The sequence below is a fragment of the Liolophura sinensis genome, chromosome 7 (assembly GCF_032854445.1).
Source record: "Liolophura sinensis isolate JHLJ2023 chromosome 7, CUHK_Ljap_v2, whole genome shotgun sequence".
Taxonomy (NCBI): domain Eukaryota; kingdom Metazoa; phylum Mollusca; class Polyplacophora; order Chitonida; family Chitonidae; genus Liolophura; species Liolophura sinensis.
The window spans coordinates 32,611,259-32,638,105 of record NC_088301.1 but is presented as its reverse complement, the minus strand read 5'-3'; the positions used below and the strand labels follow the sequence as shown (position 1 = coordinate 32,638,105).

Below are 26,847 nucleotides of genomic sequence, written 5' to 3'. Positions count from 1 at the left end.
CTAGCCGACATGGGATCAGTTACATCTACTAGTACGTCTTGTGGGTAGTACGCTTGTGAAGCACAATGACCCAGAAGCCTCTCACCAGCTCATGCTGGCTTCCTGTCTGGTCGAACGTGGAAAGGTCTGTCAAGCAAACCCGATAGTTTTCCCTTGACTCTGTCCGGTTTAAACCCACCATAATGTTGGCCGCCATCGAATAAGTGAAATATTCTTGAGTGCAGCGTACAACGCCAATCAATTACAACATATAAACATCATTTTACGTGGGTTCTTAAAGTATGAGCTGATTTAAACACAGAGCTCTATTTGCCTTGACCTCTCTTGCAAGAACCGAGAATGAGTATTTAAAAGACAAATCGGCAGAACACAAAAATATGTGTATCAATATACAATATCGTCTTAATACATCAAAATATACTGTATATACTAAACTAAATTTACATTATCACAGATAAAAATGGGTGAACAAAAAAACCCCCATAGACATCGTAATACTGCATACTCCTTAATATAAAGTACAATTTTACATGTACTAATTTACATGTAGGTCTGAAAACAGACGTACATGTAAATTAGATGTACTCTTCTGCAAGATATCACAGTTCTTATTATAGAGAATATTTAATCCTTTACATGAAACTCTTGATTATATGGATCGTTTAATTTGTAAGATTCTTCCGCATTTCACAAATCACTATGCACTGTCTATCTTGTTTGCCTCCATCTCTTGTGCACTCTAACCTCTTCTTCACGCCACGTGTTCATGGTCCCTTCTTCACTCAGTTCTTCATATCCACCCCACTTGCCACTCTATTTTTCTCTTTCCTTCAGAATCCCTCCTTAGTTTTTTACCTTCATGCATTCAACACTTACTCTATCATCTATTCATCATGACACATGGTCACAATTACTTTTTGGTCTGTTGCTTTTCAACCTCTTTACTCTGTCTTCTCTTCAGATCACGCCCTCTCCGTGTCACCTATTCACAGTCCCTCTTCAGCTTGTTTCCGTTTTACGTCTTCAGACTCCTGGCGTGCTGCGGCCACTTTGTTCATCTTTTCTTGCACAAGACTGCGTTCCGGTGTTTTGGATGTGCTCCTGCGATTTCCAGAGCGTCCTGTGCTGTGCGACCTGGCTTGTCTCTGTCCTTTCGGGCCACTGTTCCTGGTCTGAGCGGGTCTTTTGCTTGGAGCTGCTGCCGCTGGCTTGGCCATAGGTGTCTCTACTAATCTGGGGTTTAACCTTTCCTCTTCCTTTTGCTTGGCCACCTCTATTGCTTCTTCTATCATTGTTATGCACTGAAAAGTATAGAATATATATACATAAAAAAACATTAAGTTAAATCAACTTTATAATTTCTGTAAGAATGTGAATACTTTAATTCATCATTCATCATGATGTGATTCCACAGCTTCAATGATACATGATGCATAGGGACCTGTCAAACGCTCAACAGTAGCACCTTGACGCCATTTTATTATCGTCATACTTTCGTTTCTCAGCTCATCATTATGACGTCATCATTATCACAATAAAGACATAATGATGTTACAGAAGAAACTAATACATTGCAGACATTTTGCTATAATAAATTTTTGGACCTAACAATGGCTCGAGGTCCTATTTCACACTATTCTTAAAAGTACTCTGCAAGCCATACTTCAGGGATTAAAAAATATGCCACCTAGACACTAGAGTTATAACCATGCAATAGAATTGTTGGTACAATCTTCCAGGTGCTATCAGGTCAGTGCCAATGCTGAAGAAAGACAACGGTTGGAAATACCTTGCTTATCAAAGTTTATAAATAAAACTCCATCGAGTGTTTGAACTCTGAGGCATGTTTCATTTATTTGATTGCTGTTTTACACAGAGCTCAAGAATATTTCACTTATACTATGGTGGCCAGCATTATGGTGGGAGGAAACCTTGCATAGTTCGGGGGAACCCACGACCATCTGCAGTCCAGGTTGCTGGCAGAGGCATGTTTCATGAGCTTTACTGATAACTTTTGCAGCCAATGACATCACGATCAGTTTTTGCATGCTATACTAAAAATTTGGTGTTGTAATAGCCTTTTATGAATCAGAGCACAGATTAAAATACGACCCTTCCAATAATTGAGTTCTATTTGTCCTTCAGCTTGCTACCTAGAGCTGCACAGTATCGTTCAATGTTTGGCGTCTTTAAGGCCACATCAATTTAAATTGTTGTTGTACTTGCAGAATAAATCTTTTCCTAATGTTGGAGGACATAAAATTAAAAATAAAAAAAGAGAAAATCATTTGACTTGTGGTAAATGTTGACTGTCCCTGCAATTTTTTCTCTTGAAGACACATTTGTACAATATAAAATTTTGGACAAATAAAAATAGGGATTTTGAAGATTTTTTAATTCCATTTTTGGAATTTTTGGTGTTGTCTCACCCGTAAAACACAAAACAACCTGGTGTCATGTAAAAGCGACATATCTCTTTGCAGCTGACTGGCTCCTGATTAAAAACCTTGCAGTTTTGAATCTGCAGCAGCTTTGACACCTTGACAAAGGATGACAAAGTCATACGATGAAGACACAAGATAAACATAATTCTACTCCTTCCATACACAGTTCACCTTGTGCTTATTGTTATGTTACCTGGAAAAAAACCCCAAGAGGGATATGACTCGTCTAGGGTAAAAAAGTGACTTCACTAGTGCAGTGACAATAGTGTTGCCTCACCCAAACATAGAAGGTAGCTGCTCCAGCTGACACGTCCCTGACCTCATCCAATTCGTGTTTGTCGAGCAGTGCTTTAGCACGTGCTGTAGCTGATGGATTTAGACTACCAGGATCACAGCCCAGACATCGTCTCTTTAAGCTCTCCTTCCCAGTCTTTCCTACCAGGGCTTGTACAGCTTTCCAGATCTTACACAAGAGACAAACAAGAGATTTTATTGACTACACAGATGTTATTGTTCACTATCTACAGGGCCAAACCCAGCTTTTTAATTTGGGCACCCTTTTAGTAGACTAATCTGAGCTAAAATAGTTTCATCTATGAAGTAACCTGAACTTATACCCAAATGACCACAATTTTTATACCAAATGATAGTGTCAAAAGTGAATCTTTTTCACTTTTGCATGATCCTATCAGATGTCACACAAAAGCTATAGCCATACCGAAACTGACATTGTTCAAGCAAAACTGCCTTACTTAGTATCATATCTCACTCACCTTACATATTAAGCCAAATGGTATGGATATTATCAATGATTTTCCTTTTGAAAACACTTCATTTAAACCCATTAACCCGACCATTATGTCAGTTCTCTAATGTATCCTTGTATAATTTTTAAAATTCTGTCTAGTTTCTCTCGAAAGTGGAGTGCAATTTGATAAACCTTGAGGCTATGTATACTCTCTTACCTTAGTTTCTTTTTCTGGGTGACCTAGCAACAGGAAAGTGCAGGTCATTACGGTGTGAACAACTTCTGGAGGATTCTGATAACTTCGAATCTCAGCTACAGTTGCTTGTTTCAGTTCCAGAATCTCATGGCGAATACGCTCAAGGCGCCGCAAACGACCCAGCATCTTGTGGGCAGCAATCATTTCCTTTGCCAAATTTGCCTCCAAGCCGTGCTTCTTGACAGTTTCTATTGCACTCTCAAGTTCTGTGACTTCTCGCTGAGTCATTGCTCGCTTGAGATCTGTAAAACACCCAAAAATGACAGTGCAGGTTGCTGTGTTGCTTAGTAATTCTTCAGACAGTTGGTCAGTCGGCATGATTGTTCAACATTTCTTTCCTACACAGGCTCCTTCCAAACTGTATAAAAACACATCATTTTCTGCTGTTAGGCTGCAGGTTCATTAACTCAACTATGCAGAAACTTAGGTGTTATGGAAACACAAAAAAGTACACAGCTTTGACCAACTTGTTATAGGACAACTTTCCACATTGACATCAAATTCAAAAATTACGCTATAAATACATGTATGTCAGCAATGGACAACCTGCTGTTAGAACCTTGAGGGTTTGCCAACAAAGAAACCGATCAAACACAAGGGTGGATTCCACAAAGTTATTTCTGACTGAAGTTTTTGACACAATATTTAGATTTTATTCCTTGGGAATATGTAATGTGAGTGGATTCCTTAATTATTATTGTGTCAACTCGCTTCATCCTACAGTTTTGAATGGATTTTCACTTTGTAGACATGGCATGTGCAAGTGCTATCTGGATTTTGTCGCATCAACTATTTCCAGAGTTATTACCCTTTAAACATAGAATGGGGACTTGTAGGTAGTTAGTCCACACAACTCCTCCTACAGTTACATGTACATGTATGTTCTGACTTTCACAAAACTTTGCAGGCAAGACAGAAGCCATGTGAGGATGTGAATGTGGTATTTGGGTTGGCCACATAGAGTTTTTGCCTTCTGAACATAGACAAGGTACTTGTAGATACTGATAGTGAATGTTTTTTTGGAGTTATACAATAATCTCTCCATGTCCAAGTCCTGGTTTACATGTCTAAATCATTGTTGTCTGAATTATACTTGTAAACCATATGCACTTAGATCTCTGAGCTTTCATAGATCTTGCTGATGTGTCTCGTCAACTTTCACTATAGCACATATGTATGCTGAGTGGGAGGGCAATATAATACCACACCTCCCACCACCCTGTATACAAATCTGACCCTAATATAAGCCCATAAGGCACAGAGGATGCTGCTGATGATGTTATTTTGCAATCAATCTATTGAGTAGTCCAGAGGAATCTGCCATTTTCTGATGACTCTTGGTTGTACTGAAAGTTGCAATTCTCACATTTATTTTCACATAACATTTATGAGGTAGTAAAAACTTCAAATTTCTAGGGCCCATAAACCAGCTTTACATCAAATTTTGACTTGAGTCATTAATAACTTTGTTGAATCAGCTCCCTGATGTTTATAATCAACTCCATATTGCTGTATTATAGTGGGGAGTGGGGGGGGGGGGGGGCTTGAGCAACGTCTACTTACTATCCCCAGCTGTTAATTCTCTCAACAAACGTTCAGCCTTCATTAAGTCCATCTCATGATCCTCCAGTTGCTCATCTGAGAATTCTTTAATGGAATGCTGAAGGTGAAATTTGTCCCTTGCTTTAATTGCCACCTTAAGATCATAGCGAATCCGCTTCCTTCTGTGATCTGTACATAAACAAAACAAGAACAAAATGCGCTGTAAAAAGATCCCCGATAACAGGATAATGAGGTTCAGATTCACACACAGCTCTTCACTAAACTCTCAGCTCTCAGCATATGATATTCCGTAAAAAGTCAGGCGCAAAATGAAACTTCCAGTAAGTGATTAATAATCCCATATCCCTCGTTCACCAAATAATTGATAAATTTGTAGCCACACCACTTTAACAAATTCACAGATTAAGTGTAGGCACATGTAATCGGTCTTGAATAAAATCTGACAGCTGGACTGGCCCAGGGCACTTGGAGTAACAATATATAAGCTATTACAAACTTCGAAGCCTGCATCCATTGCCGTTCTGTCAACACGATATATGTACATGTATCCCATAACGCAATAATCCCATTTTAAAAAAAAATAGGCACAAAGGAACATTATTGGTGTCTTGAGTACCTCTAAAATTGCGCAAAGGACTGATTTTGATCACAACTTACAGGTGAACTGCTCACGAGGTTCCCCTGGGCTCATTAAATTTCCTAAAAACTTACTTGAACAATGACTTCCTTTGTGAATTTTGAACATGAGCTTCATTTATACACTTGCCATAATGTCTTGACCGCATCAGATTTTTCTGATTGGTGTTTTGTACAGTATTCAAGAATAGTTCACTTATATGACGGTGGCCTGCATATGGTGGGAGGAAACCAAGCAGAACCCATGACCATGCGCACAATGCTGGCAGACCTTCTCATGTATAGCCTGAGAGGAAGACAGCATAAGCAGTCATTGGTGAGAGGTTCATGGGTCACTGCGCTCTTACTATTACTCTAAAATGTTTTGAACTACTTAACTGACTTTAACCAAATATACTGATTCAATGTTTCTGTACACTTGGTCAGATTTCCACCCATTATCATTATGAATTTGAGGCACAGCCTTAAAATTCGAATATTTTAATGCATTAAATTCTTTAAAGAAAATTTAGAAAAACAAAACAGTGCACAGCCTTAAAATTCGAATATTTTAATGCATTAAATTCTTTAAAGAAAATTTAGAAAAACAAAACAGTGCTTCAGTTTTCAATTCAGATGGCCTTTTCTATAAAAAGTGAACACACCTGACTTTCTCTGAGCAGCATCCTTCTCATCTGTCTCCGCTTCCTTCTTGCTTCTAGCGTCTTGTGCCTTCTGCTTGCGCTGTTGAGCATCTTGAAAGTCTGTCTCAGCCTGTTTTTCTTTCTCAGCTTCCTCCTATTCATGATAAAATACAACAAGTACAGATGTAATGTTATGACTAATTGATTCAAGAGACAATAAATTAGTTGAGGTTAACCACGTATAAGCCACAGAATGCTGTATCTATTAACATATCTTCACTTTATGAACTGATAGAAAATCATGGCCTTTGATCAGTACATAGTTATGAGCTGATAGGCAATCAAGGCCTTTGTTCAGCATGTAGCTTTGGGCTGACAGGCAATCAAGGCCTTTAGTCAGTACGTAGCTTTGAGTTGACAGACAATCAAAGCCTTTGGTCAGCACATAGCTTTAAGCTCACAGACAAGCAAGGCCTGTGTTCAGCACACAGCTCTGAGCTGACAGACAACCAAGGCCTTTGTTCAGCACGCACCTCTGAGCTGACAGACAATCAAGACCTTTGTTCAGCACAAAGCTCTGAGCTGACAGACAATCAAGGCCTTTGTTTAGCACACAGCTCTGAGCTGACAGACAATCAAGACCTTTGTTCAGCACGTATCTTTAAGCTCACAGACAATGAAGGCCTTTGGTTAGCACACAGCTCTGAGCTGACAGACAATCAAGGCCTTTGTCCAACACACAGCTCTGAGCCGACAGACAACCAAGACCTTTGATAGAGCGTATAACTTTGAGCTGATCGGCAATCAAACCCACCTAGCTCCAAATAGTACTTAAGAAACAGTAAAATTAACAACGTCTTGTTTTATTTGTAATAATGTTTCTATACAGGCCCTAATGTTGTTTTCAGGCATTGGTTTAAAAATGACATTATGATCTACAAGCACATAGAAAAATTACTACAAATAAACCAAGAAGTTCTTATCCATACGTAATCTTCCTGTTATTGTTTATTATACAACAACCTGGCTCATAAATGCCTCTGGAAGAAGCTGAGCACTTAAAGAGTTTAGGAGGAGAATGAGGATCAAGAATGTCTCACTGCAGCTAGATGTTCCACATTGTGATAGAGCTGATCCTCCACTGCCTTTCTCCTCTCTTCCTCCAGTCTCTGCTGCTCCTCTAGCTCTCTCAGCCTTTGCGCCTCCTCCTCTTCTTCCTAAGGACGACAAGAACATTAAAAACAAACACCACTGGGCCCTATGTTTCAAGCTTCCATACCCTTCTTACCTGATGGCATTTCATCATGCATTCCTTTTGCACACACTGGTTCTCTGGTATAAATTTAATAGCCCTTACTACTGCATGCTGTCAGTACAGGGAAATAAAGATAGGGTGCAATACGATCAGAGGAAGAATGAGGTGTAATACTAAGCATAAAAGGCATTAATAGATATTTTTCTTCCACATCAGATGAAATCAAAGTGGTCTACATTGTTTAAATTAGCAAAACTCAGTAAAATGTCACGAAAAGTAAATCTAAAATAAGGTTTATTGTTATATGGAAAACAAAGAAAACCATGCCCAAATAATTTTTGTTTTATCTACTCTGCCAGGAATATTTCCATCAATGGTTGGAAATTTTCAGACTTTTATAGGCGGACCAGTTTTGTACCCACCCCCATCGATGCCCACCCGTACCCTGACATAGTTGTTTTGACAGCTATCACCAATGATGCCACAGTTGCATGCTACATAATTTTCAGACTAACTGCAGGGGCCTTAAGAAGGCTGTCTTTAAAAGCAATTGTTACGCACCAAAAGAAAGGCTGAGAATTTTTTGAACTTTTATATGTTAGTACATATAATAAAATAGGATATTAAGTAATGATACATCCTTTAAGGGTTAGATTAAATGGTACATTTCAGATCACTACACATTACCACTGTGTCATCCATATTATAGCAATAATTAACCATACATAATAATCAGTTTCAAGCCATATAATGTCATTTTCCAGGAATTGATACAGGGTCTGTCAGACTCTTCTTTGAAAACATTGCATGATTTTTATCCAACAAAATGAGATGTTTTATTATGAAATTTGTACTTAAACTTACTTCTGAGTAATTTACAAAAGAAACAGTTTAAAATGGCTGAGAATGCATTTCCAAGCATACACAAAATCGGCATGGCATTAATCAAATTGTCTTCTACACATTCTCCAAAAATAAATTTTCTCAACACAAATGCTTCAAATCATCCCATTTCTTTAATAAATTCATAAAACCTAAATCAAGTCAGCAAATGCAAACATATGTGAGTACAATCAGTTCATTAATCATCTAATACTTCTTACATGTAGCTTTTACTAATTACAGGTATTTACAGATTATAAATTGCTGATTATATCACTCACCTTCTCTTGTAATTTCCTTTGATGATCTGCTTCCTCTCTTGCAAGTTGCTCTGATTAAGGCAAAGACAACAGATATCATGTTTCTGTTAGATGCACGTTTATATGAGAGGCGTCGATGCCATAAAACAGCTTATTTCACTTGTACAGCGGTATTTCAATTTGTTAATAATACATAACACATATGGTGAAAGATAGCACAAAAATATCACAAAAGATACAAAAAAAAAATTTATTTAGAATGTTGTACACAGTTTTATTTGGCAGAGTTGCTGACGATGCTGTTAATATTCATTTCTTGAAAACTACTGCCCTATATTATATAACATAGCTTTCATACATTACTATATACAATTTTGTCTATTATAAAAAATGTCAGTGTGGTTTTGGAATTTTAACTGAGGTATGTATTATATAAACTGGTGTTGATTTTGGATCTGCTCAGTATTGCTTCAGAATCAGTACAATGCCATGATATGGTTGGAGTATTGCCAACTGGGCGCTATAACATCAGGATTCATTCACTTCGGTCCTTTTCTGCCATATTTCAAATAACATATGAAATGTGATCATACAAACCTTCTTCTTCCAGCTGTCTTTTATGTTTGTTTTTAGCCTACAAAACATCAGAACAGTTCTTTAAACATGCTGCTCAGGCCTAAATTAGGAAAACATAAATGCTGTTACGTGTGAACAGGTACCTTCCAACCGTTCAACCTCAAAAATTCTTCCTGCTACATTGCAGTTTCAGACTCATTTTAAATGCACTCAGGAGAATAAATCATTCTTGGTGTTTAGCGTCATACTCAGGCTTTATAATTCGCTTAATATATGACAATGTTCATGTTCATGGTTGGTCGAAACTGCAGCACACCAGTGCCTGTGACCAGTTTCCTGGGAAACCTTCTGACTTAAAGTTGCAACTGAACAAGCAAACTTTTGGGGGGAGGTGGGGTATTGGGGGGGGGGGGGGGGGGGGGCGGATGAATTACCTTAACCAAATTAACCAGAGAGGGTGCCTGCAGACTCTTTTGTCATGGTAATAAAATAATAAACTTCATAAATGTACCTGCTCCTCTCTCTTCAGTCTTTCATTCTCTTTCTCCTCTTGAACAAGTTTCTCTATTTCTCTCTGCCTCTTACGTTTGGCTTAAACACAAAACAATTCATTTCATAACAGACATGCAATTTAAAAAGTACTATTACACCAATTCCCATCGTGTTCACAATGACAATTATGGGAAGGAAAGTACAGATCTGTGTAACAAAGAAATTAGACACCAATCAAATATTAATGCCTGGATCCCCAGACAGAAAAAAAAGAAGAAGCAATAACCACCTGCAGTAAACTTTCAATTTTCAGATTATCTTCTGAATTATAATCATTCTAAGACAAATTAATAATCTGTAAAATATGAGAGGTATTGTCCAAATATCATGAATGTTTCTTGATCAGAATAATTTAAGAGATTTCCATGGTAAAAGGAAAGCCATTAAAGTTAAATAAAAAGTTCTCACCTTCCTCTTCTCTTTCTGCCTCTTGTAACTCGTGATCCACTTGAAGCTTACTTGGGATTTCGCAAAGCATGACCTCAATCTCACCAAAACTTACTCCACCACCTGGGATAAGCCGACTGGTTAAAAACTTTTCCCATCGTCGGTTGGAAAAGTACCTACCATGCACTGCCTGGACTAACCATCTAATTAATGAAGTAAAAAAACAAATCATTAAGAGAACTGCACCCCACTATACAACATTAAAAAATTCCAGAAATATGATTTGTTTGTTTACTTAAGGCTTAACATCGCCTTCAAAACCACATTGTTTCATGGTCCCCAATGCCATAAGCCACATCGTGCTACCTCACTAGAACACAATGCTAACACCTGACTGACCGGGGCATCTTTGGTTAGCGTGTTAGCATGGCGTAATGATCCAGGAGCCTCTCACCAATGCAGTCGCTGTGAATTCAAGGCCATCTCATACTAGCTTCCTTACCAAATGAAAGAATATTTCACTTCTATGATGGTGGCCAGAATTATGATGGGGAAAAACCAGGCAGAGCCCAGGGGATGCCTATGACCATCCGCAGGTTGCTGTCAGACCTTCTCACGTATGGCCGGAGAGTTTTTATATGTTATGCCACATTCTTAACTCCATCATGTCTATATTAAGAACTACAAAACAAGCCTTTCATGTATCCCTTAAGTCAAAAGCGATGTGCAGATGAGGGTTGGGGAATGTACATTAAATTATTGATAATAAAATATCACCTAGTTTATTATATTTAAGTCCTGTAAAACTGGTTACAGCAAACATACTTGGCCTGTTCCTCAGAGATGGTGTTGGACTGAGTCCTGTCTAACATGGAGAATTCCCAGCGCAGGTCCTGTATGAGGTAGTAACGTCGATCCAGCTCCTGTAGGACCTCATACAGCTCAAAGGAGTCACAGGTCCAGTCGTCTAAGCACACATAACTCATGGCTGCCTTCACCTGTACAAGATCAATGGTAGTGAGTGATAGACCATACAGGCATAAATAATTTCAGCATATACTAGTATCTGAAAATATACAATCAAGAGAGTGTTTTTACTTTTCAAAACTTATTTCAATCCGAGAGCAAAAAGATCTTATATATGATAATGTGTGTAAGTTCATACAAGAAGCAATGATAATCCTGCATAGGCCTACAGGAAATAATAGGCCACCCTGAGTGACAAGGGGTGAAAAAAAATGAACTTGAAATTGAACCTACATGCCAGAGTAGTTTTGAGTTTAAAACCACACTGAAATAAATAAACATAACATACAGTCCATGTCTGAATTGTTGTTTTCAGTGAATCTGAATGTTGTAAAAAAAAATACATGTCCTACATGGTTAGTCATCAGTTTTGAAAGAAAAGCAAGTCGCCATATATATTACGCCATAAAGAGGCCATATGAGACATCTCATATCATGGACATCTTTTCCAGAACTGGATAAGGTTAAACTAACAGAAAAACATATCAGAAAAAAAAACACAGTTGGTAGGGAACTCTTTGCTTTCTTTCCTCGTCATTCTAGTTAATGAAAAGGATAGGGAATTCACATTTTAAAGATATTAACATTGAGAGAAAAATAAATTATAAACTTTTATCAAAATCCCACTAATAAAATCCAATGTAGGGCTTTGTCTCAGAGGGCTGGCCATGTTACACCCAATGAACACATTTTTGAAGATGGCTTGGTGTGTAACTATATACATGTAAATATTTTATTTATCTCAATATGTGTTAAAATATTTTTTTAAGTCCAAAAGGCCTGCCTGAATTTTGGAACATTACACCAAATCTTTGTCAGTCCTCACAGAGTGAGTTTAAATGAAGTTCAGTATTCCAGAGAAGCTTTGCTAAATGTTTTTTTTTTGTCTGCATGTTAATTTCTTTAAAATTCCCATCTTCTTTGTTTATAGCCAAAATAAAAAAAGAAAAAAAAACAGTAAATTCCATACTGACCATCACTCCTTTTTCTAACAATAGGGTCAGGTTATGTTCAACGAACAATTTGTTAAGGATGGCCTGGTAAACATAATTTTTCTATCATTAATACTGGCCATGGTCATTCTATTGTACTAGAGTTTGGCCTAATTTTAGAAGGATATTAAGGCTTTAAAATGATACTGTTAATGCCAACACTGAAGTTTTTCTGATTAAAAGGACCCTTAAGATGGATGAATCAATCATCAGAATTAAGCAAAATGCTTCACTTAAAAAAGGTCAACAAGGTTACATGAAGTACAGTAAATCAAGTCACTAAACTGGAGGTTACATGAAGTACAGTAAATCAAGTCACTAAACTGGAGGTTACATGAAGTACAGTAAATCAAGTCACTAACCTGAGGCATACTGACTCCACCCATTCTTAAGTCCCCATGCAGTCTCTGTAACTGTTGAGCTGTTAATTCTCCACACTGTGACTCATCATAAGTCTTGAAGACAGCTTGTAAAACCTGCCTCCTGTGATCTACTTCTCCCATTGTAAGCTTTTATCTCTCGTGTAACCTGCATCATAAGTTCTATTGATTTGAAAGGTGTCTTAAACATTACAAACATATATATATATTTATTTATCTATTTGATTGGTGTTTTATGCTGTACTCAAGAATATTTCACTTATACGACGGCGGCCAGCATTATGGTGGGTGGAAACAGGGCAGAGCCCGGGGGAAACCCACGACCATCCGCAGGTTGCTGCAGACATTCCCACGTACGGCCGGAGAGGAAGCCAACATGAGCTGGATTTGAACTCACAGCGACCGCATTGGTGAGAGACTCCTGGGTCATTACGCTGCGCTAGTGCGCTAACCAACTGAGCTACCGAGGCCCCTTATATATATATATATATATATATGTGTGTGTGTGTGTGTGTGTGTGTGCTTGGGGTTTAATTGTCGAATTACTTAACAATTTTTCAGTCAAATGACGACGAGTAGTTATTAGATGAACGCACATATATTGTGTCTTCTTGTGGCAAGACGAGTCCATGCTGCCAGTGTACTGCTGCCACTGAAGTTCCATGACGACGACACCAGACATGGCACCCCACCCAGTCACATTATACTATACCCTTAATTTGCATGGGTGTTACAAAGACTAGGTTGCTTTCACTTAATAGAGTGACGGCAGTTTACTGAAGGATTTCCTTTTTATAATGAGCAACTAAGAAGTGGGTCAATGACCAACAAAGGCATTTGTTTTTCAAAAAAAAGTCTTTCAAACTCCCATTTGCACTAACCCACGTCACCAATCTAGTCCATCCAGATGGACTCAGTGAACTATTTTAAAATTTCTGACAGTCATCTTAACACTGATGACTGACAGAAATGCTAAAATAGCACACTGAGTCCAGTCATAATAAGTTGATCCAAACAATCGAAACTTATTTGTGGGCTAAAAAGAAGAGTCTAATAACCGATTTGTTTTGAAACAGTTTGCCTTGTCAGGAACTTGGGTCTGGCATGCCATTACTGAATGGAATATACATGGGGTGTTGCATGTGTGGGCATGCTGAGAGGTAGTAAGAGCCACAGGTGAAACAATTTGGGCTGCACTCTGCAGACACATTTTCAACAGTATTTATTGGATTTAGCGTGAAACGGTGTATGATTAAGGTTGTCGCTGTTGCAACAAATCTCCGCCAGTCTGGTATAACGATAGGAGCTGAAACCACCATTAGGGCTAATGCCACTTACACGTATCTTCATGTAGTATTCCACTTGGTAAGGACACACTCGACCCAAATTTATGTCACAGTCATCACTAATGCATCAACCATTTTGCCGTCACCACAGTTTTGGTCTTGAAAAACTTATCGTTCCTAAAGGCCACCTTGGTTATAAATGCTTTGTTGTGTCGTGAATTTGAGGTTGGTACGCCAGTAGGCATTACCCAATAGAATATACCTGGGATATTGCGTGTGCGGCCAGCTGAGAGGAAAGAGACAAAGTTGACACCTGTCTTGCACAGCAACCATCGTTTAGAATTAGAAAAGACTTATCGGGCATGGCGTGAAACGATGTTTGGTTTACCACTGGCGGCCGCTGGGGCTAATCTTATTCAGATAGACTCATTAACACATACACTATTGGTGAAGGGCCTATTTCCGTCACCTTTAGCTCTCACCGGGAATACATAAACAGCAAAAGTCCAAACTACCACTTGATCTCACCTTTGTTTCAACTGAAATTACTGGACATTATTTCTGTTGCAGTTTTTCCAACATATACCTATCCGTTACGCAGATAAGACATAATAAAAAGGATGTTGAGCTTCTAAATGCGTCTTTGACAACATGTTCAGCAGAAAATTATTTCCTTCCGTATTATTGGTTGAAATTATGATCAAGCCATGGTTCAGTGCCTTTGTTACCTCCCCTGTTTCTCAAGCCAGGCTAAGACACATTGGAGATCACGCGCCTTTCTATGTGATCCTACGGTACCGAGACAAGGCTTGTGATAGATGTGCGCCATCAGGGCAGTGATTCCCCCCCCTCCCCCCCAAATTTGGGGAGGATTATTGATAGAGGAGTATCAGATATTTAATGAGTATTTTCGGATTTCTTGAGCCTAAATGTGTACCAATGGTAAAAAATAAGGCACTTACCTATATCAGAGTTAATTAAAAACATTCAAAATAGAAATGAACTATTTACTCACGTATCGTGCGGCATATGAGAAAAAAGATGTGACTGCATCTAATCGGCTGGGTATGGTAAAAATCTTATATATCAGCTCATGCCTCACAGGGAAGAACCCACCATAACAAATGTTGTATCCCCTCTGAATTCTGTTATGCAAAATCAAGCGGTAAGTTTGTAAATATAGGCCTATTTAAATCGCTACGGTTCAGCTTGAGCACGGACGGAGATGATAATCATACCCACGCACGCCAATAAATAGTGCTCTACTCAACACTTCAGTAGGCTCGCCATCACGTGCAGTTGTTTACATGAGGCCAAAGTAGTCATCTCAGATTAGGTGACATAATGAGCGAGCCTCGCTTTCGACGTCGCTGTTGTAAAAAGCATGGCGGCCACCTGTATTAGGGGTGTAATCTCAACGGAGGCAGTAGGTACATTTCTAGTGTAGAATGGGCTGAGACACTGAGCACTACGTTAAAAGTGTTTCAGCCTAGCATGAGCTACAGAGCGACTGTCTGCGCTGTTGAGAGAGAGAAAACTCGTGTGTGAGTAAGGTAAAGTGCTCGAGTATGTTTGTTGTTCATTTAGAAATCACACTGGAGTATAGCGGTCAAAAAAAACAAACCTTGATTTGGAAACATGTGTCATTGTGTTAATTTATCATAACCCAAAACGACGTTATATAAGAGAAAGAGTGTACAATAAAAGGGGACATTTTTAGGTTTGAACAGGAGTAAAAGTACGCCTAGTCCATCTAGATGGAATTAGTGTGACTTGAAAATTCGCGTTTAGTTAACAAAAATGGCCGTGTAGAAATATAGAATTGCGGTCTGAACTAAATTATATATATATATATATATATATATATATATATATATATATGTGTGTGTGTGTGTGTGTGTGTGTGTGTGTGTGTGTGTGTGTACATGCGTCACCCTGTCACAGAAGTGTGCATGGTTTTATTGTCCAGTGGCGTTTAGACACACGCATGTTAAGTAAAAGTTTGTCGGACGCTAATAGCTTAATTGGACATAGGCGCTTTGAGTTTCATCCTGAGTTGCATCTGTTAACATTGAGTTTGTCAGTTTGAACTCATTAATTAGTTAGTATCATTAATTAGTTTGTACCCGTTCACATTGAGTTTGATGCTTTGAACTTGCTTGGGTTATAGTTTGAGCTGTTTTTTACATTGAGCTTCAGTCAGTTTCTATCCATTCACGCTGAGTTTCAGTCAGTTTGAATTGTTTTACATTGAACTTTAGCTTGTACTCGGTCACATGTAGCTTCAGTTGTTTGTACTTGTTCACGGTGAGTTTAACTTAGTTTGAGCTTGTTTCACACTGAGCTCCCAGTTAGTTTGTACTCGTTTACACTGAGTTTCAGTTTGTACTCGTTCACGATGAGTTTCAGTTATTTTGTCCTCGTTCACACTAATTTTCAGTTAGTTTGTACTTGTTCACACTGAGCTTCGGTTAGTTTGGGCTTGTTTCACACTGAGCTTCATCTAGTTTGTACTCGTTCACGTTGAGTTTCATATAGTTTGTACTCGTTTACACTGAATTTGATGCTTTGAACCATTTGCAAGTCAGTTTGGACTTGTATATTGAGGTACGAAGTTAAGTCAGATTGAACTCATGTATCATGGGGTTAAGTCAGGTCGGACCCCCTGTATACTGACGTGAAGTCAGAATTAGTTTTGGTATATATGTATCTTACCGCATGTGAGAACATAGAATGTATGATACGAATATATTCTATACCAAGCACAGTCAGAAACTCCTGGAAGACTGTACTTCTACTATTTTTATCTAGTATCTATGGGGCCCTACTGGTGGTACTTTTCCTTTGTATCTTATTCATGAAGGCTATAAGAGCTGGAATCATCGCTGGCTCAAACGCGACTATCAGGCCCTTGAACAATATGGCCGCGTGTTCGAATCCAGCTCTGGTCGCCTCGACTGCGTCTTGAAATTTATGTAGAAGTATACACGTCGAATAGCCTAGCGATGTGTAGGCCTTTCCTCCACCCATAAACGGGACTGGCGTCATATACGTGCACAATTTTTAGAGCACGACGTTAAACAACAATTAACAAAAAATAATTATAAAAAATAAATCGATTTCGACAGTTAGTGAAAATCAGCCTCTAGCCTTGTTCCATACTACGCATGCTTATATGTTTATAAAAGGTTAGCCCTGACCATTCATTTTTTCAGATGGTTGTTACCGTTCTTGTCACATAATCCTTCCTGGAAATCCGGTGACTTGTGGGTGGTGATGATAACCAGGTGTCCGCCGTATTATAAGTGAAATAATATTGAGTACGGCGTAAAACACTAATGAAATAACAACTTAAACGTTACATGAATCTGTTGGATTTAATTTTGTGTGTGTGTGGGGGGGGGGGGGGGAATTATATAATTCTTCATTTTCCTTAAAACCATACTCTTTGTTTTATATGACCTTTATCAGGTATCCTTTAAATAAATGAAGACATTGGCAAACTTCCTACGTCAGAGCTAGGAAGCATCAGTTCTAGATTGGGATTTTTGCATGATCTGCACTTCTTGGGGAGAAAATTCGCAAAGCCTATAATGCACCGTGCTGGCGTGCTAACCCCCTCCGCCACGGAGGCTCTTGCACCTTTTAATCTGCCAATGTTTGTATTGGCTACCTTGTCGGACAACAACCTTTATAGGGCGAATATGAATGGACAATGAGTACATCTCCTTATGAGTATCAAGCGACATGCATGTACCAGCACACAGGCTGTACAATGGCTGTTAACAGAATATCAATCTGTCCTTCCGACTTCGATAAAACACACCCAAGGAGAATATGTTTGAACGTGAACATGAGATTTAACGAGCAACGCTGAGAATGAACTGTACGAACAGCTGAAAAGGCTCAGAAGAAAACATGTGCTAAAAATGCAAATGAGTGTGGATCAGGGTAGAGAACATCTAAAGTATCGAAGCTGCTACATAATATGAATTTACTATTGCGAAAGGAATCTTTGAGGCGGAAGTCTTGAGCGCTCTGAAAGCCCCGATTTGAACGTCCTTTGAATCATTGCAATGGCGGTGAGGAACATATCCAGGCCATTACTGCCGGTTGTGTCGTCTAGGTTACATTCGTCCATGTCTTTGCGATGGTGATTTGTGGGTTATGTGCTGAAATTTAACACGAGAACAATAGTCAATCTGGCTTGGGCCCAGATCTCGATTGCGCATGATACTGGTTCTATTATATGCAACCTTGAATGTTGTACTTGAATACTGATGAAAAAGCTTTGAAACTATAAACTGATTTAAAGGCATTCTGGGACGAATCTGTATAACAGATATAAATATGTTTGTCAGAGGAGAGCAACATGATGTAAACATGCGCCAAAAAGAGAAAAGGCCTGCACTTATATCTGATCCTCTCTCTTCTTGTATTATATTATATAAATGAAAAGGGTTGTACCTGAAGACTGTGTTTGCATAAGAGTGCAACCACCGTCTTTAGGTAATTGTATTGTGCCTATAGATAAATCTTGAATTGCAATATATTATTGATGAGCAAATAAAATTCTCAGTAGCCTTGCGAAGGCTTAGATATGGTTTAGTCATTGATGTATGTGCTTGCACGTTGCTACCATATAATCTCCAGGACAAAGGCCAAAAATACAAAGATTGCAGACGGCTATACCCCATCATATACCCTGTGCAAATATACCACATATTTGAGGTAAACTACTTCTCTAAAGAATCGGCCTCATAAATTATGCTCTTTTTTCATAATTTAACTTGTGAATTATGGTTTATTTTATGCTTGGAAAAGCAATTACCGCATATCTCAAGTGATGGTTGGCTTGTTGTCATGAACGCATTTACAGCAGCCTCGTGACACATACATGCCAAACTAACTTGTCCCATGACAATAAAAAAGCTCTAAAAACTATGAACCATTATTAATACGTCAATGTTTGTGATATTAGATTGGAAAGGGAAACATGCAAGGCTTATCGCAGTGAAACACAACCATTGAAAAGCCAATAATGAATGCAGGGAAATAAGATTTAAAAGGATATAGTCTTCAACACAACAGTGCAATTTCGACCATTAGAAGTTTCTTTGTCAGATAAATTACTATCACCATATATTCTAAATTAATGGTGATTGACTGAGCCATAGTAATGAAATAAGAATATGTGTTAGTGACGGTAAACATTATATAGACCTAGCTATATAGCACTACAACCATTTAAAGTAAACCTTGAAATCTGTTTGGATGTATTCTATAATCTGAAATTCAAACATAAAGATGTTAAGTTGAGAATTAAGTAATATCTGTATATAAAAATGTATGTGTAAATCACAGGAATTACATCACAAGAGTAAATCACAAGAGTTATATTGTCAATCAATCAAGAAATCAACATGCGAATAAAACTAATCAATTAAGCAATCTATAACCAAGCTAGTATCATGGATTTATGATCAATAAAAACCCGAACTAACCAAACCTGGCATCAGGAATAAGGTCATCTCTCAGATCGATGAGTGATATATGTATGTATATGTATATGTATATATATACATATATATATATATATATATATATATATATATATATGAAGAGAATAGGTGGTAAAAGGTGACTAACCTACATGTTGTTCTGTCACTAAGACCCTGATTTTGGAAGTTGGACCATGAGTTCAAGCTGAAGCCAGCACAAGCTGGACTTCACAGCGAACTCACAGCGCCTGCATTGCTGAGAGGTTTCTGGGACATTGCGCCGCGCTGGCTTGCCTTCCGCTAGGGCACTATCATAATCATTCTTTCGTTCGTTCTGCTTCATGGTGCTTTAAGCTCTACCGATTGAACGATTCAAATAGTTATCGACAGCGTTATTCAGGTGTATAAGCCTACTATACGTACTATACGCGTACAAGTATTTATGACGATACATAAGTATTTATGCTTATACTTAAAATAGCCATAGTCGGTCTGCTTGTGTACCGTACGTTGTTTGTAGTACGCTTGGCATGTAGGCTAGGCCTATATATACACACGCATTATGCCTGCGTCTACCTGTATTATCAATACAGACATCCCGGTGAACAGACATGAGTCAACCACAGACGTTGGCCCATTTTTCCAGATCTCGTAGGCTTATACTATACCCAATACACTGTATTAGTTACAGGCTGCGTGTTGTTCACAGGTAATATATGTAGTGCTTGTATAGGCCATCATGCTCTATGTTACATATAACATAAGTATAAATAATTCTGCATTATTTTTCTGGCATAAACTGTTGACAATATTATGGCCAGGAATACGCGTATGTCCATGTATCTGTTCGCCCTTTCAGTTGAATAGATAATTTCATATATACGCCCAACACGCTGTATATCATGGAGAGCTGATCGACGCACGGGAACAGTCATTGCTATATATATATATCTATAATATTTCTGTATATGGTCTTATGATTCAACGACGATATGTTATAGTGAAGAAATGAAAAATGTACAGGCTATAGAAAAGAGGCAATTGTACTTTGGTTGACGACTGTCGGGGGATTATCCTGACCATATATGGAGGTGTAAGCTATTTGCATGCAGTTATCGGTCTTAATAAGCACATACCCCGTAGGCCTACCGGTATCACGTTTTCCATATCTGCACTGAACTGAAATATATAGGTCGCTTTATGTACTTAGAATCGATGTAACATCAAGTATATAGGCACATGTTTTTATGTTAGACCGAGCAACTTTTTCAGTCTGCACATACGTACGTTACCGGCTTAACATCTGATGATCTGTGCTGTTTGGGCTGGTCAGTGAAGATTATAGAAGTGAAGATTCCCTTAGTTCTTAAACAGTACGACGAATGCTCCGGCATTATACATTTCAAAAAGAAACATTAGATTTAATAATGAACTTTAGCTTTGCAGCCAAATGTGTACATAGGCTCCAAAGATATATGAGGTCATATATAGGTAGTTACACGATATTTTCCAAGCACAGGCCTAGTTTATTATTGATCAGCTAAGCATCTGAAGTGCAGTATAGACTCAGGTTTACAGATACAGGGCCTATGTCTTACAGGACGTCTGACACCATTTTGATGACGTGAAAAAACTTCAACATTTTTATTTTCAGATTTTGATTGGAGGGTTTTTCAATAGTTCGCCATGGCCGATGATGTGTTACAAGCGATCGTCATTGACAGTGGATCTGGAACGACTAAGGCTGGATTTGCTGGAGATGACCCCCCACGGGCAGTGATTCCGTCTATAGTGGGAAGGCCCAGGGGACAGGTAATATATGCACGACTCAACACAGCTCATAAACCAGACGTGGTTTATTTATCAAAGTACCGTAACCGCCTGGAGATTAGCTTCCTGTAAATTTCTTTCATGGACCGTTCTAGCCAGCATAAACGGTCACACGAGCGTCGTCGACAAGTTTATTATTTGATTTTTATTTATTTATTTGATTTATTTATTGTTTTACGCCATACTCTAGAATATTTCACTTATACGACAGCGGCCAGTTTTATGGTGGGAGGAAATCAGACAGAGCCCGGGGAAACCCACGACCATCCGTTGTTGACAGGTTGTTGACAGATCTTCCCACGTGCGGCCAGAGAGGAAGCCAGCATGAACTGATCTTGAGCTCATAGCGACCGCATTAGTGAGAGGCTCCTGGGTCATTACGCCGCGCTGGCGTGCTAACTCCCGAGGCCACAGAGGCTTCCGACCGGTTCTTGTCACTAAGACCGTACAACTGTAAAATAAACCAACAAGTACTTGTACAGCAAGAGAGATATCAACGAGTTCTGAACATAAGCAATAGTATGCCCTATGCAATGATTCTGATGAGTTTTAATGAAATACCTGTGTAATTTTTATTAATTTTGAGTTGTGTTATCATCTGCTTAGAGTACAATGTAAGTTTCCAAACTGTAAAACTTAGAAGAATTTTGGGCATGACTTTTCACCTTCACCACACATAACCTTTAATTTGTCGATTCTGTATCCTTTTTTTTTACCAAGTCACAGAAGAAGAAATTAGTTCACAACTGTGGTGTGCTTTCTTAATAAGATTGTAGAAAGATAGGCCACCTGACACTTTAACTAATTCGGCATGCGATTATATTATATCAAAAACACACGGTCTAGGTGGAAACAGACAGAAAGGGGCGTATCGCGCGTGCTATGTGTGTCATCATTGTAGATCATTTTACTGATATACACGTAGCTAGCGTTATCCCTGAATATGATGATTTTATGATTAGCGTTTGACGCCTTATTGGCAGTGCTTCAGCCATATCGTGGCATACTTGCTTCAGCGCTTTAAATCACTACGTGCCACTAAGCCTGCTATCAAATTTTGTACAAGACTTTTTCTCAGTTAAAACGACAACAGGATTTATTCAAGGCCAAACTGAGCCCAAAGAAAGACAGCAATAAACATAGATAGTAAATAGTTATATCATGACCACATACAAATCAATGGTATAACTGCAAGTGTGGTGATGTTAACAGGCCAGGCAAACACTCGTACAGCATAGTCATAATACCCCATAGTATTCAGCATGCTATAGTCTAGGCTAAAGCTACACATTGGCCTTCTATGTATGTGTAGTAATCAAATATAATTCTTTATTCCATATAATTCTCTATATTAAAGATGCTATTTAATATAGGAAAACCTCGAGATGCACACCTTATGGGTAGAGGTATATCCGAACACATCTGAGGTCAGACTGACATCCGCGAAATACACCGAGGAAACCTCAATTTACACCCTTAGGTCATATGACCAACCAACGCTAAATTTCTGCTAAAACGGCTCGGTAAAGCTAATTAAATTATGTTTAAATTTTAAAACCACTTAATTTAGTAGTGTTTACTAGTAGGTTTCAATATCAGCAAACAGTTTCATGTAGAGAGTGTGCAATGAGCATAACTGGGTTCATTTAGGTGCAAATGACGCAATCAACTAACGAGTAGCCAAACATGGCGGTGATTCGTAACGACCAAGTGGAGATCACACCAAAACAGTGTGATCACTATTAAACTGGAATGGAGCAAGTTTCCAAACCACATAATCTAGGCAGGGGCCTCCGTGGCTCAGTCGGTTAGCGCGCTAGCGCAGCGTAATGACCCAGAAGCCTCTTACCAATGCGGTCGCTGTGAGTTCAAGTCCAGCTCATGCTGGCGTCCTCTCCGGCCGTAAGTGGGAAGGTCTGCCAGCAACCTGCGGATGGTCGTGGGTTTCCCCCGGGCTCTGCCAGGTTTCCACCCACCATAATGCTGGCCGCCGTCGTATAATGGAAATATTCTTGAGTACGGCGTAAAACACCAATCAAATAAATAAATAAATCTAGGCCTATAATCTTCAAAGACTGTAGAATCAGAATCCATATTTCATTACAGTACTTTAAGTAATAATTTCTACAAACTCACTCAAAATAGGCAGTAGGGATCGAATATCGCGCCTAGAATAACTTTGAGGTCAACCAGTGCAGTACTTTGACTCCTACTCACCGAAAAAGTAATCCCGTAAGGATTGCTTTACACAGATCATTAAAGCTACCAAAATTAGCTAATTAACAGTAGTTAATACCAGAACAAATAACAGTGGAATAGCATCATGACCTATATAAACAGTTCTGATGCACGGAGAGGAGTCTAGTGCACATCATGTGAACATTGCGCCAACAACATGGCCGACACGATACAACAGAGGCATGAAAAACAGTCAATTTATGTATATAGCACTAAGGCCTCTCCTGTTTTACAATTCTAGTTTTATTCGGAATTTTATGAAATTCTGTTTGGTCCAAGTCGGAGCGTCCATGTTACACACAAGCACAGTTCATGCAATACATAGTACATGGGTATGGCAGTGATGTCGTTGCTCTTGTTCTACTCTCAAAGCGGGCACGTAGCGTTGTGACAGCTTTGTGACGGGCCGTTATCGTAGACTTCTCTGGCTCTCTAAGCGCACTAAAACTTATATGTCTCGCTGAGTAAGAATGCTGATCTTGACCAAATGTTGCGTTTTGGAATTGTAGCTCCGGCTAGTTCTACTGCAGCTGTAAGTCAGGAGGTTTGCCAGATACATTTTCTTTACCAAATGCGGTGGTTTCATTTGTATATATATATTGCGCAATAATAATAAGTATGGAGTGTGCAAATGCTGCAAATGTGCTTTTCTCTGAACGTAATGTTCGTTTCACGTTGTGTGTTGTAGGGGCAAAAGAGCGTCTATGTTGGGGATGAGGCCATAAGTAAAGCAAGTGCTCTTGCTTTGAAATTCCCGATTGAACATAGTTACATATCCAACTGGGACGATATAGAGAAGATCTGGCAGCACATCTTCACTAAAGAGCTGCACGCTACCCCTGAAAAGCACCCGGTCCTTCTCACAGAGCCACCCAGAAATCCTAAGGCCAACAGAGAAAAGATGATGCAAATCATGTTTGAGAGGTTTGGCACCCCGGCTACATACATTGTCACGGGGGCCGTTTTGTCGTTGTATGCTTCTGGACGTACAACAGGTATCGTGCTGGACTCAGGAGACGGTACCACCCACGCCGTCCCTATTTACGAAGGACACGCTCTCCCCTATGGTATTACGCACATTGATCTTGCTGGTAGGGAACTGAACGGATTTATTCGAAAATTCCTCACTGACCGCGGTTTTATTCTTTCGTCAGCCGAAGAAAGAAACATAATCAGGGACATCAAGGAAAAGCTCTGCTACGTAGCTTTGGATTTCAAACAGGAAATGGCCACGGCTTCTAGCTCGTCATCTTTGGAGAAGAGTTACAAACTTCCCGACGGTCAAGTCATCACCATTGGCAACGAGAGGTTCCGGTGTCCAGAAGCCCTATTCCAGCCATCCTTCCTCGGTATGGAGACGGCCGGCATTCATGAAACCACCTACAATTCCATCATGAAATGCGACGTGGACTTGCGTAAAAGATTGTTCGCTAATGTGGTCTTGTCTGGTGGCACAACGACGTTTCCCGGTATTGCTGATCGGTTGGAGAAAGAAATCACCTCTTTGGCTCCGACAGGCATGCGCGTCAAAATAAACACCCCGCTCGAAAGGAGATGTTCCGCCTGGTACGGTGGATCCATGCTTGCTTCTATGCCAACTTTCATGCAGATGTGCGTCAGGAAAGACACTTACGATGAAATTGGTCCTAGCATTGTCCACAGGATGTGCTATTAAATGTTCACAATCCTCTTGTTCGAATCGTATTGAACTGTTGGGATTCAACCCATTGCTTATATACAGTTGGTTAAAGCTTGTTGTATAGGTCTGACATTATAATTGTTTCAATATTTAATCATTAAACAGGACACCAAAGTGCTTACGTTCTGAGGTCTTCAGATAACATCGCCCAGGTTTCATGCTCTATATGTCAAGCAACCACAAGGGGTTGAGCAAACATCTTTGTTAATTAATCATGCATACCAAAAGATTTTGAGGAGTGAGTCAACCAATTCTCGAAAGGGGCTTAGCAAACATCTTTGTCAGTCGACCTCCTAAACCAAACGATTTTGATGAGTCAACCAATCACTTCTAGAAAGGGGCTGAGCAAACATCTTTGTCAGCCAATCACCCATACCAAACGATTTTGATGAGTCAACTAACCACTTCTAGAAAGAGGCTGAGCAAACATCTTTCTTAGTCAATCTCCAATGCCAAGTGATTTTGATGAATAAACCAATCACTTCTAGAAAAATACAGAGCAAATATCTTTGTCATCCAATCACCCATACTAAACGATTTTGATGAGTCAACCAACCACTTATAGAATGAGACTGAGCACATATCTTTGTCAATGAATCAACCACACCAAACGACTTTAATGAGTCAACCAACCACTTGTAGAAAGACACAGAGCAAACATCTTTATTAATTAATCAACCATACCAAACGATTTTTATGAGTCAACCAACCACTTTAAGGAAGAGGAAGAAACATTTCTCATAACTGACTGCTTTGATCAGATCAGCACCATCTTTTTGATTGACCGCAAAATTCCAGGGGCTGTATGCACGAAAAAAACCCGACGATTTAGACTTACATTTACACCGTCAGCCTACCAACTCCGGGTATTCCAATGTGAAGGGAAAACTCTGGCATCGGAAAACGACGTTCATGTGGAACTAATTTTAACCCAAAGTCTGCTGTAAAGTTTCACATTTATTGACGATATTTACCACCTATTGCATAGACGGTCTGCGAAAAATAACACATAATGACAGTCAACTGCACTGAGAGGCTTCGGTTTTGAAGAAATTTATTTTGTGACCTTATTTTTATTTGTAGATATATAGCGTGATATATTCCTTTACAAAAATGTATATATTACTTTCATGAGACATGTGGGCCAGTGAGCATACAGTGCGCAGTAAATTTACATTAGGTCTTATGTATATAGTGGGGGGCCACCTTGGTTAGCGCGCTAGCGCAGCGTAATGACCCAGAAATCTCTCACCAATGCGGTCGCTGTGAGTTCAAGTCCAGCTCATGCTGGCTTCCTCTCCGAGCGTACGTGGGAATGTCTGCCAGCAACCTGCGGATGGTCGTGTGTTTCCCCCGGGCTCTGCCCTGTTTCCACCCACCATAATGCTGGCGGCCGTCGTATAAGTGAAATATTCTTGAGTACGGCGTAAAACATTAATCAAATAAATAGATAAATAAATTATGTATATTGTGTAAATGTATAGTTCTGCTAATGATTGCAAAATGAACAGAAAACTAGAACGGATGTATTTAGCGAATGACTCCCCTATGATGATGGCAAACTGTTCGAATGTTCAAATTTCAAGTCTGGGTAAGTCTTCAGTTATACGCTATGCTCATGTATTGTTTGTTATATAAGGACCTCAAATACATGTACGATACCCTAATTCCTCTAAAGTTTGGGACAGATATTAGTAGTGTTGAAAGTAGAAT

At 39.1% G+C, this 26,847-nt stretch overlaps 2 protein-coding genes across 5 annotated transcripts; one reads left to right on the top strand and one right to left on the bottom strand.

The window, feature by feature from the left end:
• Nucleotides 1–389: 389 nt before the first annotated feature.
• On the bottom strand, nucleotides 390–15,102 carry LOC135470467 (trichohyalin-like). 2 transcript variants are annotated; one of them, XM_064749433.1, is made up of 13 exons: nucleotides 14,882–15,102; nucleotides 12,563–12,728; nucleotides 11,008–11,180; nucleotides 10,204–10,385; nucleotides 9,755–9,834; nucleotides 9,265–9,301; nucleotides 8,689–8,738; nucleotides 7,371–7,487; nucleotides 6,292–6,424; nucleotides 5,012–5,179; nucleotides 3,410–3,690; nucleotides 2,722–2,907; nucleotides 390–1,301 (listed from the first exon to the last, which is right to left on the bottom strand). In XM_064749433.1, the coding sequence occupies exons 2-13, from the start codon at nucleotides 12,701–12,703 to the stop codon at nucleotides 987–989; spliced, it is 1,863 nt and encodes a 620-aa protein (XP_064605503.1). In that variant the 5' UTR covers nucleotides 12,704–12,728; nucleotides 14,882–15,102; the 3' UTR covers nucleotides 390–986. The 2 variants fall into 2 exon arrangements, with proteins under 2 accessions (XP_064605503.1, XP_064605502.1); XM_064749432.1 differs by lacking the exon at nucleotides 14,882–15,102 and adding an exon at nucleotides 14,395–14,533.
• A 141-nt stretch (nucleotides 15,103–15,243) lies between these two features.
• LOC135471900 (actin-like) lies at nucleotides 15,244–26,847 on the top strand. 3 transcript variants are annotated; one of them, XM_064751324.1, is made up of 3 exons: nucleotides 15,244–15,410; nucleotides 21,022–21,179; nucleotides 24,124–26,847. In XM_064751324.1, the coding sequence occupies exons 2-3, from the start codon at nucleotides 21,054–21,056 to the stop codon at nucleotides 25,108–25,110; spliced, it is 1,113 nt and encodes a 370-aa protein (XP_064607394.1). In that variant the 5' UTR covers nucleotides 15,244–15,410; nucleotides 21,022–21,053; the 3' UTR covers nucleotides 25,111–26,847. The 3 variants fall into 3 exon arrangements, with proteins under 3 accessions (XP_064607394.1, XP_064607393.1, XP_064607395.1); XM_064751323.1 differs by having other exon boundaries at nucleotides 15,245–15,419; XM_064751325.1 differs by lacking the exon at nucleotides 15,244–15,410 and adding an exon at nucleotides 20,711–20,740.